The sequence below is a fragment of the Podarcis muralis genome, chromosome 10 (assembly GCF_964188315.1).
Source record: "Podarcis muralis chromosome 10, rPodMur119.hap1.1, whole genome shotgun sequence".
In the NCBI taxonomy this organism is placed as follows: domain Eukaryota; kingdom Metazoa; phylum Chordata; class Lepidosauria; order Squamata; family Lacertidae; genus Podarcis; species Podarcis muralis.
In genome coordinates this window covers 18,671,886-18,690,243 of record NC_135664.1, presented here as the reverse complement: position 1 = coordinate 18,690,243, position 18,358 = coordinate 18,671,886, and the positions used below count along the sequence as shown (strand labels likewise).

The 18,358-nt window shown below is 46.7% G+C and overlaps 1 protein-coding gene across 3 annotated transcripts in view; it reads right to left on the bottom strand.

Moving 5' to 3' along the window:
- Window positions 1-7,863: 7,863 nt before the first annotated feature.
- GRM8 (glutamate metabotropic receptor 8) overlaps window positions 7,864-18,358 on the bottom strand; it is a 564,733-nt gene continuing 554,238 nt past the window's right edge. For 2 of the 3 annotated variants that reach the window (XM_028746785.2, XM_028746787.2), the window contains exons 10-11: window positions 16,785-17,031; window positions 7,864-8,062 (exon numbers count right to left, since the gene is read on the bottom strand). In XM_028746785.2, coding sequence (XP_028602618.2) covers window positions 8,013-8,062; window positions 16,785-17,031 — 297 coding nt within the window. In that variant the 3' untranslated portion in view covers window positions 7,864-8,012. Of the gene's footprint in view, window positions 8,063-16,729; window positions 17,032-18,358 lie in introns of all 3 variants that reach the window. The other variant, XM_028746786.2, reaches the window with a different exon arrangement.

The window sequence follows — 18,358 nt, the reverse complement described above, 5'->3', positions numbered from 1 at the left end:
CTGGGTGTAGCCGGTCGAGCGGTGACCTGAGGCGGTGGCCCATAAGCAGTTCCGCAGGACTCCTCCCTGTGGCCGCATGAGGGGTGATGTGTTGCGCGAACAAGTATTCGGCGACCCGCTCATGCCAGTCTCCCCGGTCCAGGCGCGCCAGTGCCTCTTTTGTCGAGCGCACCATTCTTTCCGCTTGCCCGTTGCTGGATGGATGAAAGGGTGCCGTTAGGGCATGGCGGATGCCCAGTCCCAAAAGATACCGCTCAAACGTGCCTGATGTGAACTGCGGTCCGTTGTCAGAGACAAGGACATCAGGACACCCATGCGTTGCAAACAGGCCTCGCAGCACCCGGATGACAGCTTCGGTAGTGGTGGAGGGCATCAGGGCGACCTCCAGCCATTTGGAATAGGCGTCCACCACTACCATAAAGGTCCGGCCGTGAAAGGGGCCAGCCAGATCGATGTGCACCCTCGACCAGGGTGTCTTTGGCGTCTCCCACGTGTATCCCTTAGCTGCCGGTGGTGCAGGCCTCGACTCCTGGCACGCTTGACAGGCGGACACCCAGGCAGTGATGGCATCGTCCATATTAGGCCACCAGACGTAACACCGAGCCAACGCCTTCATTTTGACAATTCCCGGGTGGCCAACGTGCAGAGCCTCCAGGACGCGCTGACGGAGTCCCTGGGGAATCACGACGCGGTCTCCCCACAGCAGACAGCCGCGATGAGCTGAGAGTTCATGTTGTCTGGTTGCGAAGGGCTGGAACTCCGATGCAAAGGGCCCTTGTGGCCACCCCCTCCACACCCAGTTGAGCACCTGGCTGATGGTGCGATCCTGGGCAGATGCGGAGGCCACAGTGGCAGCCGACACAGGCGCTGCCGGAAGATCCTCAATCAGAAGGAGCGATGAAGCTGGAGCCGGGTCTTCCACAAATGCTGGAAGAGGGCAACGGCTGAGGGCGTCGGCATGGCCCATCGATTTCCCCGGGCGGTGGATGAGCCGGTAGTGGTAGGCAGCCAGGAAAACAGTCCATCGCAGCATGCGTGGTGAGAGGACCGGTGGAGTTGGACGATCACCGGCGAGGAGGCCCAGGAGTGGCTTGTGGTCAGTGATGAGGTCAAAAGTCCTGCCATAGAGGTATTCATGAAACCTCTTCACTCCAGCCACAAGTGCCAATGCCTCCTTGTCGAGCTGGCTGTAATTCCGTTCCGTCGGAGATAGTGTCCTGGAAAAGTAGGCGAGCGGTGCTTCTCTTCCATCTGGAAAACGGTGACTAAGGACAGCCCCGATGCCAAAAGGTGAGGCGTCGCAGGCAAGGACCAGTGGCCTGGATTCACTGTACTGTACCAGCACACTGTCCGAAGAAAGGAGAGCCTTGACCGCGTTGAAGGCCGCCGTCTCCCGATGACCCCAGGCCCAAGGCGTCTTAGTGCTAAGGAGTCGGTGAAGAGGCTCAGCCACTGTGGCTTTGTGGGGCAGGAACATGTTATAAAAGTTCAGCAGCCCCAGGAACGCCTGCAACTCCGTTTTGTTCTTTGGAGTGGGGGCCTGCTGGATAGCGCGGATCTTGGATGTGGTTGGATGAAGACCGGAGGCATCGATAAGATAGCCCAGGAACTCTACCTGTGGAACGGCGATCTGGCACTTCTCCCTTTTTACCTTGAGCCCGGCCTCCTGGAACCTGGTCAGCACGGCACGGAGGCGCTCGAACAGCTGCTGGTGTGAGTCTGCAGACACCAAGACGTCATCAAAATATGGTACCACGCCCGGAAGCCCTTGCAGGAGACGCTCCATAAGGCCTTGGAAGATGCCAGGAGCCACACTCACCCCGAACTGCAACCGGCGGCAACGGAATGCCCCCCGGTGGGTGACGATCGTCTGGGCTTCAGCAGTGGCATCATCGACTGGCAGTTGTTGATAGGCTTGGGCAAGGTCCAGCTTAGCGAAGACCTTACCCTCACCCAGGGAATGCAGCAGGTGTTGGACAACAGGAACCGGATAAGCGTGCTGCTGAAGTGCCTTGTTGATCGTGCACTTGTAGTCAGCGCAGATTCTCACCGACCCATCTGGCTTGACAGGCGTGACGATGGGGGTTTCCCACTTTGCGTGGTCAACCGGCTCCAAAACTCCTTGGGCGATCAGTTTGTCCAGTTGTTCGTCCACCTTAGCCTTGAGAGCAAAGGGAACCCGGCGTGGCTTTAGCTTGATGGGGGCGACTTGTGGATCCAGGCTAAAGGAGATGGGCGTACCTGTATATTGGCCCAAGGTGTCGTCAAAAACCTCGGCAAAGTCTTTGACCAGACCCTCAGTCTCTGCGTTAGAGATGCAGTTGATGCCGGTGACTTCCAGGCCGAGGGCATCAAACCAGTCTAGCCCTAGGAGGCTTGGCCGCTGACCTTCGACCACCACCAACCGGAGCAGGCCCGAAAAATCCTTGAAGGCGATCCGGAACCGGCCAACGCCTACCATGGGAACGTCGTTTCCCTGGTAGTCTCTCAGGTGTACGCGGTGAGAGTCGAGTTGCCTTTTGGACACTCTGGGTACCAGTCTTTTGATGGTGCTCCATGACACGATGGACAGGGCAGACCCGGTGTCGATCTCCATGTCACATGGAGCTCCTTCAATGAGCACCGTGACGTTCAGCTTGCGTCTCGTAGGCGAGTCGGTTTGGCCAATCGTGGTTCCAGACGGGCAGCGGCAGTTGGTGAGAGCGAAACAACTTTCCTTGGCAGACTGGAGTGAAGACTTGGACTTGCGAGTCGATGAAGGGGGGGTGTCAGACGGAGCCGATCGGCAGACCTTAGCGATGTGGCCCCTTCTGGAACACCTCCTACAGATGGCGTCTCTGAATCGACACTTGGCACGGGAATGGTTGCCTCCGCAGCCAGCACATTCCGGTTGGCCCTTGGACTTCTGTTGGAACTTCCTGCGCTCCCGCTTTGTCTGGTGCACATCATCGTCTTCACTGGAGGATGCCTCCTCACTGCTGGCCTCTTCATGATGCACCGGAACGGGCTCCCTAGCAAGACGCAGGCTGCTGGACTTGCGGATCTCCTGAGCGGAGCGTTCAGCAGCTTCTGAGGCCACAGCCTCCTCAATGGCTTTCTGTAGCGTGAGGTCTGGCTTGGCTAGGAGACGCCGTTGCAGATGGATGTCCCGGACCCCGCAGACGATTCGATCCATCAGGGCATCGTCTAAGTCTCGGAACTCACAGTGCATTGCAGCCTGTCGCAGGGCGGTGGTGTAGTTGTTGATTGACTCCCCCTCTGCCTGGTTCCTGTGGTAGAACGCATGGCGGGCAGCAATCTTGGACGGCTTTGGTGCGTAGTGGTTGCGGAGCTTCTCTTGGATCGTGTCCCATGGTGATGCCTGGACTGCTTCAGGCGCAACCAACGCTCGGGCCGTCTCAAACACCTCAGGCCCACAGAGGCTGAGGAATAGGCCCCGCTTCCGATCCTGTGATACTGCTGTCAGTTCGTTGGCTTGGAGGTAGCAGTCGAACCGAGCGAGGTAGGAGTCCCATGATTCAGAGGCTGGCGCAAACGGCGGTAGAGGCACAAGTGAAGCCATGATTCCGATGCCGGCGTGAAGGGCGATGGATGGAACACAGTGCTCTAGCCAGAACAGTCAGCTCTGAACTGGTTCTGCCCAGTGATTTCGCTCAGTGATTTCGCTCTGTGATTCAGCTCAGTGATTCAGCTCAGTTCAGAGGCTGGCCGCATCTGGCTGTGCTCTGATGTCCATCAATCCCATCCTCGTCGCCAGTGTTAAGTCGTGGGTTGACATAGCAGCCGGCACAGCGATTTCTTCAAGTAGCTCTTTATTCTGGTAAGCTGGAATAGAACTGACAGTGAACAGCTCAGCCGGCCTGTATTTATAGGCAGCCGGCTGTCACATTGTAACCACAACAGCCCAGAGTTCCCGCCTAAAATAACTGCCGCGGACCTGAGTGAAAACTATCTACAGACCTGAGTGAAAACTATATACAGTATCCCCCTGTTGGCCCAGGGTGAAACTACACTACATAACACTTCCTTCCTTCCTTTTATTAAAAAAGCACTGAGAATAAGTCTTGTAAAAGTTGCCAGAGCAAAAAGAAAGCAGTTGCTACAAACATCTTTGTGCAGAACTAGGAAAGATAAATGGTAACATGTTTGTTTGATGTGGAGGGTGGGATTCCCCAGAAAGCTTTGATCACATGTGAAAAGTCAGGGACAGTTCTAGGCCACACTGAATGGAGATGAGTATTTTTAGAATTCTAGATACTACAGACACACTCATCCAAACAGGTGGGGTATTTTTAGTGAATTTTGTGTGTGCTTCCTGGACATCTACTTTTTTGAATTTAATATGCCTCTATTGCTGAACCAGGGACGCAGGTGGTGCTGTGGATTAAACCACAAAGCCTAGGACTTGCTGATCAGAAGGTCGGCGGTTCAAATCCCCACGACGGGGTGAGCTCCCGTTGCTCGGTCCCAGCTCCTGCCAACCTAGCAGTTCGAAAGCACGTCAAAGTGCAAGTAGATAAATAGGTACCGCTCCGGCGGGAAGGTAAACGGTGTTTCTGTGCACTGCTCTGGTTCGCCAGAAGCGGCTTAGTCATGCTGGCCACATGACCCAGAAGCTGTACGCTGGCTCCCTCGGCCAATAAAACGAGATGAGCGCCGCAACCCCAGATTCGGCCACGACTGGACCTAATGGTCAGGGGTCCCTTTACCTTTACCTTTATTGCTGAACCGCCATTGTATAATCCAATATATTATTTGGTTGCGCGGTGTGTGAAGTTCTACTCTGAATGCTGAAGAGGCTCGACATATTCTTTTTATGATAGTTCATTAATGCTACACCTGTATTGGTTCATTTGGTTATTTAAAAGATGTAGAAAAATATTTTGCATCTTAGTTTTGATGAACAGTTATCTTGTGGCTGCTTGGCTTAAGTCTCTGGAAACGTCTGGGACTCTCTGTGCATCTGTTTAGTATGATGACACTGGGTATTTGTTCAGTATATGATGACCAGCCTATCAGGGTATCCATACATTCAAGACTGACAGCACAAGCCTGTCAATGTCTACTTAGAAGGAAGTCCCATTGAGTGCACTTGGGCTTTCTTCCAAATAAGTGGGTATACGATTGTAGCCTAAATACAGCCTAGCTTGGAAATAAGTGAATTGGATTATTTTTTATTCATTTTATAGATGGCAGGGAAAAAGTGTCTGATATCCCAAAGCACACACTGACAGCCTCTATGCCAATCCAAATATTTCCCAGCAACTCTGTATCTCCTTGATCTTAATCCTATATCAATACAGACAAGGAGGGAGGTAGTAAAATGAAGGACTTCTAGGCTGAAAGTCATTCTCTGTCTCCGCCTCCCTGTTGAAATAATTTGTTGCCCTGTCTTGCTGGCTTTAGGGGATTTACAATTAGATCAGTTTCACAAACAACCTGGATTTGCACCTACCTTTTGAAGTAGTTTATAGTAGTAAGGGTGGTTGTGGTTGGGTTCCACCCCTCCTTCCATATTAACTTCAGCAATAAAAGTGGTGTGCTTCTTTTCCTTTCTTTGTGGCTGAGAGCTGAATTAAAAACACTGATACCAGTACCTACTTGAACTATAGCTCACTTTGGCCCATGTAAACATAAAGAGAACCAGCAGAGGAAAAGCTATCAGTGCAGGAGCTATATAACCAAATTTCAGGCAAATGCCCAAAGGTATGCAGGTGGGCGAGGGACGCGAGTGGCGCTGAGCCTCTAGGGCTTGCTAATCAGAAGGTCGGCGGTTCGAATCCCTGTGACAGGGTGAGCTCCCATTGCTTGTTCCCAGCTCCTGCCAACCTAGCTGTTTCAAAGCAAGCCAAAAAGTGCAAGTAGATAAATAGGTACTACTCTGGGGGGAAGGTAAATGGCGTTTCCGAGTGCTGCTCTAGTTTCAGTGTTCTGTTGCACCAGAAGCAGCTTAGTCATGCTGGCCACATGACCCAGAAAAACTGTCTGCAGACAAACGCCGGCTCTCTTGGCCTGTAAAGTGAGATGAGCGCCGCAACCCCAGAGTTATCTGTGACTGAACTTAATTGTCAGGGGTCCTTTACCTTTACCTTTTTATGCAGGTGGTCAGTTCCCGCAAGGATGGGTAGAACCAATTCTTCCTGCCCTGAAGGAGAAGAGGGAGGCATTCCTGCATGATCACCCCCGGAGATGCCTCAACTCCAAGTGGATGAGGAGGAAATATGGCCCTAATTCCCACCACTGGGTCCTGAAACCCAGGAGCTGCCCATCACCCACAGAGGTGCCTAAGGGGGTCAGTCAGCCGACCTACTTCTTCCCTGCCTGCCAAAGTAACCAGTTTAACCAATCAACTATTTAGCAGACTACCATCCAGTTCCAGGCGGTGTGGAGCAGGTGAAAACACCAGTCTGTCGGGCTGACCAAGATTTCTACTATGCCCAAAGGTCAACACCATAGCCACACCACGAAAGAGGAACTGTTAATGGGTGCAACCACCAAAAAGAGGTAAGAGACTAGCCACATACGAACGAATTGCATGTCAACACAAATTAAGAATGGATAAATATGAAGAAATCTGGAAGGAATATTTAAGCGATAAGGCGGACGGTGGTGGGAAGTAGGGGCATGAGAGGTGGGGAAATATTGTTTAAAAGGTGTAGTCATAGGTATATCAGTACTCAAATCTGAAATGGTAAATTGTGCTATTAGTATTATTGCGGTTTTTGTTGTATGCTTTTTTGTGGTTGTTGTTTGTATTGAAGAAATGATTAATTTTGTTTTTTTAAAAAAAGAGCTAAGAGAGTGAGAGCAGCTTGTACCTACCGTATTTTTCGCCCTATAGGACACACTTTTCCCCCTCCAAAAATGAAGGGAAAATGTGTGCGCGTCCTATGGGGCGAATGCAGGCTTTCACTGAAGCCTGGAGAGCGAGAGGGGTCGGTGCGCACCGACCCCTCTCGCTCTCCAGGCTTCAGGAGAGCCCCAGCGCCAGCCCCACAAGGTCGGGGGACAGCAGGGAGGTTGAACGCCGCCATCCCGCTGTCTCCCAATGTGGTTTGGAGGCTGACGGCGGGGAGACGCGTGCTTCTCCCCTCCGCCAGCCCCGCAAGCTCTGGGGACAGCTGGGAGGTGCAGCGCGTCTTCCCGCTGTCCCCGGACCTGATCTGAAGGCAGGCGGTGGGGAGAAGAGCGCTTCTCCCCGCTGCCGGCCCTGCAAGCTCTGGGGACAGTGGGGAGGCGCAGCCCAGACCTGATCTGAAAGCAGGCACCTATTTTCCCATGCCTGTGAAATACCAAGATACCAAGCCTGTTTGTGCATACTATCCCAAGTATACTAGCACCTGATTCTACAGTCTCCCACATTACAGCTGCAATTTCCCTAGCACACAATATCTCTCCCTTTCACTGCAGGGGGGTGGGGGTGGGGATTCACACCAGGCATTTGAACGCAGCCCTCAAAATGGCAACGAAACAAGTCTCAACATTTGCAAAACATTCCTTTATTAATAGAAATAAATTATTTTGTATAAAAATTTGCATGCGTCAACCATTGCATTTATCATTAGCACAACGCAGGGCTTCAATTCAGTCAGCCATCTTCACAAGGAACAAACTTCATCTTCTTATACAAGCTGAACAAGTGTGGAACGGGAATGGAAATTCTCACAATCACAAAAAAGTACTTACAAGTAGAACATCAGACATGGTTTTTTATTTCAACAGCATTTTTTTTTTCACAAGCTAACATTTTTTGTTTTCCTTTTGTGATTCACCTTCTTTCATGAGTAAACAGTTTGGACATTTGACACACAGTCATATAATATATTTCTGGGCGATTTCTCTCCCAACCCACCCGCCCCTCCTGCTTTGGGCTCAAGAGGTTAGTCTTTGTCCTTTTACAGCTTAGACTATGGTCTAGAGACATCTCAAAGGCTGAGTTCTCATGATGCTATAGTCAACGTTGTTCTTAAGTTCGCATCCTGCAAGTCTTCAGGTATGTTTGGTTTCCTCACTCAGTTTCCATGATTGCTGTAGCTGACATAAGTCGTCTTGCTGGAGGAAGCTGCGGGCAAAAACAAGCAAAGATCAGCCAAACAGGGAAAAGCCCTTCTTATGGATACGAAAAGAAGCTTAACAACCCTGTGAAATGTTTCGGGCTGGTGATGTGCCATGTCTTCAAAGAAACTGAACAAAATTAGGCATGGGCATTAACCAGGGCTGCTGACAGACACAGCGGACAGGTTGTTCCTGTTGCTCAAGCTCAGGGATCACAGAGAGATTCTGGTCTCAGCAAAGGGCATCACGCAAACCCATTTCAACACAGTACTTGAACCAAATATACCTAGCATTGTGGGGCAATCCTAGCAGTGTTGTCAGGGCTGGTTACTGCGGTGGTGGAGTGGTGGGGCAGGGCAGTGGTGAAGTCAAGGGTGCAGCATGGGGGCTGTGGGGGTGGAGCCAAACCAGCATTCCTGCTAGTATCCTGACCACACTGCCTTGGTAAGTGGCAGTATCACCCCATCAGGAAGGTGGCAACACAGCACCCTGATGACCACTTCCACCTGAACAGATCTTCCAGAAGTGACCTGGGTCATCTCAGAAAGTTCCACCAGTAGGGAATCTATGGAGAAAGAGCCTCACTCTGCTTCCCTCCAGCCATACTCCCTGTAATGGCTTGAGAGCTATGGGATTTGACACTGCTCCCAGATAGGGCTGGAGGAGAAATTTGGTTCAGTTGCCATTTAAATGCAAATCTATCAAATTCACACTGTCCAAATGTAAGAACTGAAAAACAGCCATCTTTATAACTTCGTACTTATCTGAGTTTTGCGCTGCAATTCTCCAACCAAGGTTCACAAATATTTTATTATTTAATTTATTTCATAAAGTTTATATACTGTAAAAAAAGCAAAACTTAAAGCGGTTTACAAAAAAAGTATGCCTTAGGGAAAAGTGTACCCCAAAATGTATATAGTATACAAAAATGCATTATATTAGGGGAAATTGCTTGCAAAAATGTGTAGTCAAAACAGCATATCAAAATGTATTGCATAGGAAAGATTTGCACAAAAATGATGCTTAATTTTGATGAGGTGCAAATAGAGAAAAGCACACCACTGCAGAAATTTGGAGAATTGAATTTAAGATTGGAAAAATGAGAAACTGAGAGAACCAGAATGAATATCTCAGGGCACTCCCAGAAGCAGCCAGCAGGGAACTTTGCAGAAAACGTTGCACCACTACAACCAGTGCAGGACATTTTTAAATAGTTAAAAAGCAAGAAAAATTGGAAAGCACTTGGCTACATTGTAAAGTATAAGTGAGGTAAGCAGCAACCCTCTCCTGAAAATTATAGAGAAATTTCTCCATCTTGGGATTTTTCAGAAAACTTAGTTTAACTCCACTTACCCAATGAAGGAAATTTTCTGCACTGCTTGTGTCCAGTCTTTCCATTTAAAATGTTATTAAAAGAAGAAGTAACAAGTCCTCCTGAGCCTATGGCTTCTTAGGGTAGTAATGAGCCTAAATTAACAGTACTCCTAAGAATTTGTGTGTGATTTCTGAAAAGGTCTCACATTCTTGTCAATTTCATTTCGTGGTTTTAAAAAGGAGAGGAAGAAAACACTGACTACCAGTGTACCCAGCTTTCCTCTTCTCTCTTTATTTTCATGAACATCTTCTCAAGCATCATCCACAATTTACTATAATGAGCTTACTGCTTCTGTTTGGGGATTTGAAAGCCTCAGCAGCTGGTATCTTGGTTTTAAAGACTGTGGGCTATTCACAGTTGAAATACGAATCACACTTGGCAAGCATAGGTGACCAGAGATGGCTGTATATTTGGCACAATAAACTCGAGGAACTAACAGACTTTTAAAAGATCAGTTTAGTCCTTTGGAATAAAATAAAGACAAATCAAAATGACATGCAGCTCTCTTGAATTGAAAGCAGGCATTTCAATAACCAGGCTGTCTCCCAAGCAAGTGGTTAATGGGGGTGGTAACAAAGTTTTACCCATAGACCCATGGAGCTAACTTAGTAATGTTCCTTAATTTTAGTGACTCTGCTTTGAGTAAAGATTAGTTGAATACCACCCTACGATTGAAGTCAGTGAACTGAGAACTATATATATTGTACAGAAGTGACTAACTCGTAGCCCACCAGATTTCACTATACTACATCAGCCCTAGCTAACATGACCACAGGTTCGACATTCATGGTATAATACAGCTCATCTACACTTAAAATACACTGGGTGTCTGTTAAAGATGTAAGTTTAATATGCATAAAATGTAATGTTTGTATGGACTAATGTTTGAACAATTCATGTAAAGCTTTACATTTGCAAAAAGAAGTTTGCATTAAGGAGGAGGTTTCACTCTGGCAAATGCGGCAGAAAAGGGTGGGTATTTCAATTTCAGGTTAATTGATGACTTACCCTAGAAAACTGCTGTAAATTAGAGTGTATGAATGGAGTCCCCTGCTTAAGCAGTCAGACACCACAGCAGGTCAGGCCAGATTTCTAACAGAATGAGACTACGACTAGAACACGTTAAACATGTTGACCATTTTATACGTAAGAAAATCAGGCTTATTTTGCTCTACACAGTTGCTAAGCAACGCATGCACACAGGCCCAGTTTGAAGCCAGGGCTCACTGGATGCAACCATAACTGTTAATTAGTTCTGCCCCCTGCACCTTGCTATTTCACCTACTAACTGCTTGGACGCGGGTGGCGCTGTGGGTAAAAGCCTCAGCGCCTAGGGCTTGCCGATCGAAAGGTCGGCAGTTCGAATCCCTGCGGCGGGGTGCGCTCCCGTTGCTCGGTCCCAGCGCCTGCCAACCTAGCAGTTCGAAAGCACCCCCGGGTGCAAGTAGATAAATAGGGACCGCTTACTGGCGGGAAGGTAAACGGCGTTTCCGTGTGCTGCGCTGGCTCGCCAGATGCAGCTTGTCACGCTGGCCACGTGACCCGGAAGTGTCTCCGGACAGCGCTGGCCCCCGGCCTCTTAAGTGAGATGGGCGCACAACCCTAGAGTCTGTCAAGACTGGCCCGTATGGGCAGGGGTACCTTTACCTTTAACTGCTTGGAAAATCTAAGAAAAGAAAAGAAAACCTTAGCCTAACCTTTTTGGAGCATTTACCTGTTGTCACTGTTCTGACAATGATAACAATACTATGAAGAAAGCAAGGATCCTCATGAGTTTGGAATAATCCCAGCCTCACAAAGCAGTTTGGGGAGGGCGACATGAGAACCTTTGATCCCAGCCTTGTCCTCAAGGAGCTGGGATCGAATGGTGCATGAGGTGCTCACAAGCCCTCCACAGGCCACTTTGTGAGGCTGGGATATGATCAGAGTCCAGCCTCGCAAAACATCACAGGGCTGGTTCAGGGAGAATGGTGTGAGCAGCGTCCCCCCTCCCGAGAAAAATGTGCCCGGGGCAATCACCATGGCAGCTCCCACACACACACTACAACCACAGGCAGTGGAGCAACTGTTGGGCCCGAATGGTCTCGTGGGCCCCAATGCTAAATGTTTCAGGGATGATGAAAATTAAGAAGATAAGGAGTCCAGCTGGGTCAGACCCATTGAGTCCAGAACCCTGCTTCCTGTAGTTGGATACCCACTCAAGAAAAACATGAAGGCAACGGTACTCTCACAGTGTTGCTCCCTGATGGAACTTAAAAGGCCTCTTTAGCAAATAGTTAGCATGTGGGCTGGGGGAACAGTTGCACAACTGATCCAGGATTTAGAGCTAGATGAGTTTATATCATAATCATTACTGTTCAGGGAGAAACACCAAGTTTCAAAGCAATTTCAAAACGTACTACATTATAAAAATACATTGTAAAAGTGCTGTTGTGCCCTTTAGGTCACAAGAATCACGACAGAGTCAGGAACCAAACCTAGAAGTCTTCTTAAGCACACCTATGTGCAACTAAGCCCCAATGAGATCATATTCCACTAAACGCTTGTTCGCAACCCGACTGTTGAGTTTCATTCCCTCCACGGCACCACGCTTCCCCTCGCCCCGTCACCGCAAATGATGTCATTGCCGCACAATGCCATGACTGCCACTGCAAAAGTAATTTGAGACCTGAGGGTCACCAACTGTTAGCAAGAAGGAATATTTTCTAGATGGTATTCTGAGTACTATTACAGCTAGCTGGTTTCAAAGAGCAGCTTTCAAGAAACTCAGCGATAAGTGTGCTGGTGCCTCTAAAAAGTTTCCGCAAATTATTTTGGCAGCAGGGAGTAAAGTTAAGATGGTCTAATAGCTACAGGATGACTTTTGAAAAAAGCAAGCGCCAATTCTGAGTTGCCTGTCTTTCAGCCAAGACAGCTCAATTACACCATGGAGGGGGGGGGGGACGACTCCTGAGAATGGGGATGTGTTGCCTTTTCTAATCTTCCTGCTTCTCAAGCAGTAAACAACGAGGATCAATACCCTGAAGGCAGGCGCTGAAGATGAGCTTTAAAATCATATCAATGTTTTGGGGCTGAAGCCAAGATAAGACTACAGTAAAACACAAAAACACTTTGCTGCACATCAGGCTACTGGATGGAATAGGTTTGCTTCCAGTTGTCACTCAGAAATCACATTTAGAGAGTGCTTTTACTAGATTCAGCCACTCCCATCTAGCATGTAGATAGGGAACTCGCTCTCTGAGTGTTGGTCCTCATGAAGCCAAAACAGCACCATTCACACACAATAGGAAGGCTTTTAGAAAACTTGGGGCAATCCTAAAATTTGCAGAAACACTCATATAATTTAAAAAATAAAATAAAATAAACCCAAGCCTTTAAAAAAAAGCTTAATAAGGATGGAGCATATTCAGTGGGTGTTCAACAGTGACAGGCTGTCTCTTTTCCTTTGTATTCTTCTGGGCCTCTGAGACATTTGTGAGAGAAACCAAGACATTTTTACCTTCCCATACTGGCATATGAAATCAAGAAAGCTTAATGATTAGCAAGCGCATTGTGATAAACTGATCAATATTCTTGGGTTTCTGATTGCCTTTTCTTAAGAAAGCAAACTGCTTTGAGGGTGGCTCACCACACAAAATAAAACAGTGGCCATTATTTTGATGAATAATAATCATGATAAAAATCCTTTGCCAAGCATTGCCAGTTCCCTTATCTATCTTTGGTGTCTGTAATTCTTCCACAGCATCCAAATGTCTGGAAGGTATGGCTGCTTCCACCATAGTGTACACTTCCTACATTTTCCCCTGCCACGCAGCCATTGAAGGAACAAGAGCAAACTTCAAGATCTGCTGTCACCAACTCCATTCTCTCTTTAGCCAGTGCTTTCCCCCCCTGGCAAAACGCAATGGTAAGCAGCAGCACTACCATATTTTGTGGGGGGAAGGAGGCAGGAGTGCTCTCAAACCCCATCAGAGCATCGTGCCTCCTTCCCCAAGCCCTGGAAGTGTTTGGCCAGCTTAGGAGTGGGCTTTGGGAAGGTGGATAGAGGGCTCTCAGACCCTTCAGAGCATCACCTCTCCTTCCCCCAGCTTAGGGAAAGGGGCACAATGCTCTGACAGGATCCTAGAGCCCTGTTGCCTCCATCCCTACAGGACCGCCTCTCCCCGTATGCCCCGCGGAGGACCTTAAGGTCCATAAATAGCAACACCCTAGATGTCCTGGGCCCTAAGGAAGTCTGATTATCCTCAACCAGAGCCAGGGCCTTTTTAGCACTGGCTCTGGACTGGTGGAACGCTCTGTCTCATGAGACCAGGGTCTTGCAGGATCTGATTTCTTTCCGCAAGGCCTGTAAGACAGAGTTGTTCCCCCTGACCTTTGGCTTGGAATCAACTTGATCCCCTTCCCCTCTTTCCTTTTTCCTTTTTCTTTCTGTGATGGAACTCCTACTTGGGGACTTCCCTGGTTTTTTTCCTGGCCCACATAGGACCAGTCTGGATAGTAGTTGGCCTTGGTGAAGATTTGACGTTTTCATCCCCAAACAGTTTTTGATCTGGGCTTCCACTGAAATGAGGCTGCATTTTAATGTTGTATTTTAATCTTGTTTTTAAGTTGTATTTTAATCAATTGTTTTTATACCTGGTGTTAGCCACCCTGAGCCTGGTCTTGGCTGGGGAGGGTGGGGTATAAATAAATTATTATTATTATTATTATTATTATTATTATTATTATTATTATTATTATTATTATCCCAAAGCTGGGCAGGTCGAAGCCTCTTCACCTGGGTGGCAGCTCTCAGGTAGGTGGGTGGATAAGGGAGCAGCAAGCAGCTAACCCGCTCTCACTGCCCAGTCTTGGTATCAGGCCACACCCCTCACCCTCCCTTGACTACAGGAACTGTCTTTATCTGGTATGTTTATGCCTCATTTAAAAGAAAGATCATAATAAACATTATAGTTCATGCTTCATGCTTCCATATCTGCAATACCAAGGGCTGTTTACTTTGTTTCAAAGCATATCCTTTTCTCATATCAAATTATGAATCATTGCTAAGCCTACAAAAGCCAGCAAACAGGAATTTTCAGATTTTACCAATAGCCTTTTGTGATTTGGGGATCGACAGCACTGAATAATTTCTTTGTTGCTCTGACATTTGTAAAAGCATGCTATCGGAAACAAACCTTTTGCATTAAAAATTACTTTCTTTTCTTTTCTTTTTCTCTCTTTTACCACGCATGCAACAAAATGCAGACTTCAATGTGGTGAAGGCCAATTCATCTTTTGTATTTAGGCCTTTCACTTTGCCCAGATCTATTTTGCCTTTTTAGATAAGTATGCAGGCAAATAAATGTCATATAACATGCTATGACAACATGCTCCCATAGAGTGCAATGACTAACCTACTTGAAAGAGTTATTTCGAGATGTGCCAGGATTCATGAACCAATTCCAGAAGGGGAAGACCCAGCTTTTCTAATTGCATATTTTGCTAGTTGGTGATGAAATTTGCATATGAGTACTTAGAAAATGGGACGTGGGTGGCGCTGTGGGTTAAACCACAGAGCCTAGGACTTGCCGATCAGAAGGTTGGCGGTTCGAATCCCCGTGACGGGGTGAGCTCCCGTTGCTCGGTCCCTGCTCCTGCCAACCTAGCAGTTCGAAAACACGTCAAAGTGCAAGTAGATAAATAGGTACGGCTCCAGCGGGAAGGTATATGGTGTTTCCGTGCGCTGCTCTGGTTCGCCAGAAGCAGCTTAGTCATGCTGGCCACATGACTCGGAAGCTGTACACCGGCTCCCTCGGCTAATAAAGTGAGATGAGTACTGCAACCCCAGAGTCAGCCACGACTGGACCTAATGGTCAGGAGTCCCTTTACCTTTACCTTTACTTAGACAAAAGACAATGGATGAATTTACAGATAGTTCCTTACCAATTGTTAACTTGCAATGGTGTGTGCATATGATCACTTGGGAAGCTGGTTTCCTGTGTTATCCTACCAAGCAACAATAATAATTTTAACATTCCTCTGCTTCTCAAGATTTTTTATCAGGTGTGGAAGTGCCAAGCATATTCCCTGGCTAATGCATAGTCAGTGCTAGCCTGAAGGGAAATGCCTTGATCAGGTGTAGTTTCCAACAGGTAATGAGAAGTCTGACTGAACAGTGTCACCAGCTCCATGTTGAAAACACATGAGTAAGACAACATTCTTCAGACTAGTGTGTAACACCATCAAGAAGGTTGGTCTTGTGTCTTTGTGTAGTAAGAATGAATGCCAGAAGTAGCATCACTTAGAACAGTGATCTCCAATCTTTCTTCCTAACACACACCACTTACAAATTCTGAGGGTTTTTGTGAGAAACTTAATAATTTTTCTGTCTATTGTAGCAACTGGAATGTTCCATATATGATTTTTAATTATCGTTTTGTAGCTTCTTTTATACCGCATTATATTCTAATACAGGCTTCCTCAAGGTGTTTTTGGCCTACAACTCCCATGATCCCTAGCTAGTAGGACCAGTGATCAGGGATGATAGGAATTGTAGTCTCAAAACATCTGGAGGGCTGAGGTTGAGGAAGCCTGTTCTAATACAATATGAATTCCATAGAATATATAAGAAATAAATGAAGCTATTAAAATACAATTAAAATGTGAATGTTTCATGTGATAGATGTGCCCCATCTCCCATCTTCGACTACAAATCTATAGACATATTGTGGACCACTTGAATAAAGCTTGTAGACCGCTGGTGGACTGAAGACCACAGCTCGGGAGCCCCTGACTTAAGGAGTTCCTGTTGGTCTTCGTCACTCACTAAGCCAGCATTTTTCTTGCCCTAGAAAGAAAAAAACCAGCTACTTATTGCAACATGGCAAAAACCAAGGCTGCACTTAAGATGGTGGGTTGAGGGAGGGGAAGATGATGCTCAAATTTTACAATTATTCAGAAGGTCATAAAGTAAGATAAGGATGGCATTACCTACACAGACTTGTAAAAAGTATATGTATGGATACCACCACCAATAAATGCAATATTGGAATTTGAAAAACTATAGAGGGTGTTTGTAATACAGCTTTGCAATAGTGAAATAAGAAGCCCATCATCACGATATAATCAGATCAAGGTTAAAGCTTTTTTTGAAGTGGAGTTTTTCCCCCCTAAAATGATCATTTTTAATTTCTTTTGCTACAGATCTTTTTTTTAAAGCACCTTAAAAAATGGGTACATGATTTTTGGCACACCTCTATGTTCATGCAGGTCAAGCCAAGAAAAAATGTGGTTTATTAAACATTCCTGTGAACGTACATCTATTAGGAAGTGCTGCCACTCTTGACCATGGTTAAGTCTACGGATGACTTACTGTTGGTTTCAAGACTTTCACAAAGTTCAGTTTTGACCTCGCCATTTGGTCTGTCGTTTCCCTTTTGGATCAGCTTGCTTTGCATTGTGGCTGCTGTGACTACAGCTTTGAAACTCCTCTTCCTTTTCTGAACATTTTGCTCTGGATGAAAAATGATAATATAAACCTTGGGCATGTAGAGCATGCCTAGAGACACAGAAGCACTTAAACTCATGGATATTGTAAGTGTCGTTGTCTGGATGTACATCTAGAAAAGAGAAAACATGATACAATTAGTGCCAGTTGGGCTAACAGAGGAGACAGGGATACACAGAATTGTTCACGGGAAAAGACACTCCAAAACAAAACCTAAGGTTAAAAAGTACCACTCAAGTGTTATAGTGTTGCAATTTCATGGCATTGCTCAGATATTCTGCTACTTTCAATAAAAGATATTCTGCAGCTATTCAATAAAAAGGAATGTCTGTAGGAGTCAGAACAATTTAACCTCTTGCCAGAAACTTGGCTCTTCTCTCACCGGTCCTGGAAGGAGCCTTTAGAAAAGTCCCGTATGCTCAGAGACTTTGCACCTGTCCATTGGGAGAGATAGGAAGCCCAGAACACTTGTTCTTTAGATGTCCCTTTTATGAAGAGGCACGTAGTAAGACCATTGATCCCCTACTGGTGAGGCTTGCTGACCTCCCGCAAAAGCAAAAATTTGACCTTTTCCTGTTAGGCAAAGATCAGAAGATGACCTGGATGGTCACCAGATTCTGTGTACAGATCTGTAGGCGCAGACCATCTCCCAACTCAAACTAGTCCGTCACGAAAATCCCTAAACTCGGTTCCATGGGTGACTCTGGGTCAACTCCCTGCGATAGTTGATTGTTGTATATTGTTTTAATTGTCTGTTTTTCTTCTGTGTCTGTACCCCCAAGTGTACCCCCCAAGTGTGTTTTATTACGGTCACAGACCAGGATAAAAAACAACAAAAACAAACATATAAATAAAATAGCAGTTAGGATTTTTTTAACCAATAATTGTTAGAGTAAATAAGGACAAAGAAACAAGCATTGGATAAAACATCTGAATAAAATACAAGATTAAACACGGATAATGGATGGATAAAAAACTGATAATTAAAACAGATAAGAACTAAAAACAAACAAAAACACGCAGTTAAAATAACTGTAAGAGCATAAGAACTAAGAGACTCGCAGTTAAAACAACTATAAGAGGCTGCAGAGTAGAAGCCTCTGAAATAGAGGACACTCACAACATTAGAAACTGATGTGCAAATATGGTTAAAACAGACATTTAAGACAATGTACAATGTCTCCGACCGTAATAAATTATTTTAATCTTAACCTCTCCTTTGGCATGGGGCTCAAATATTTGTCATGAATTATTGCATAAATCCAGGGGACGCGGGTGGCGCTGTGGGTAAAAGCCTCAGCGCCTAGGGCTTGCCGATCGAAAGGTTGGCGGTTCGAATCCCCGTGGCGGGGTGCGCTCCCGTCGTTCGGTCCCAGCGCCTGCCAACCTAGCAGTTCGAAAGCACCCCCGGGTGCAAGTAAATAAATAGGTACCGCTTT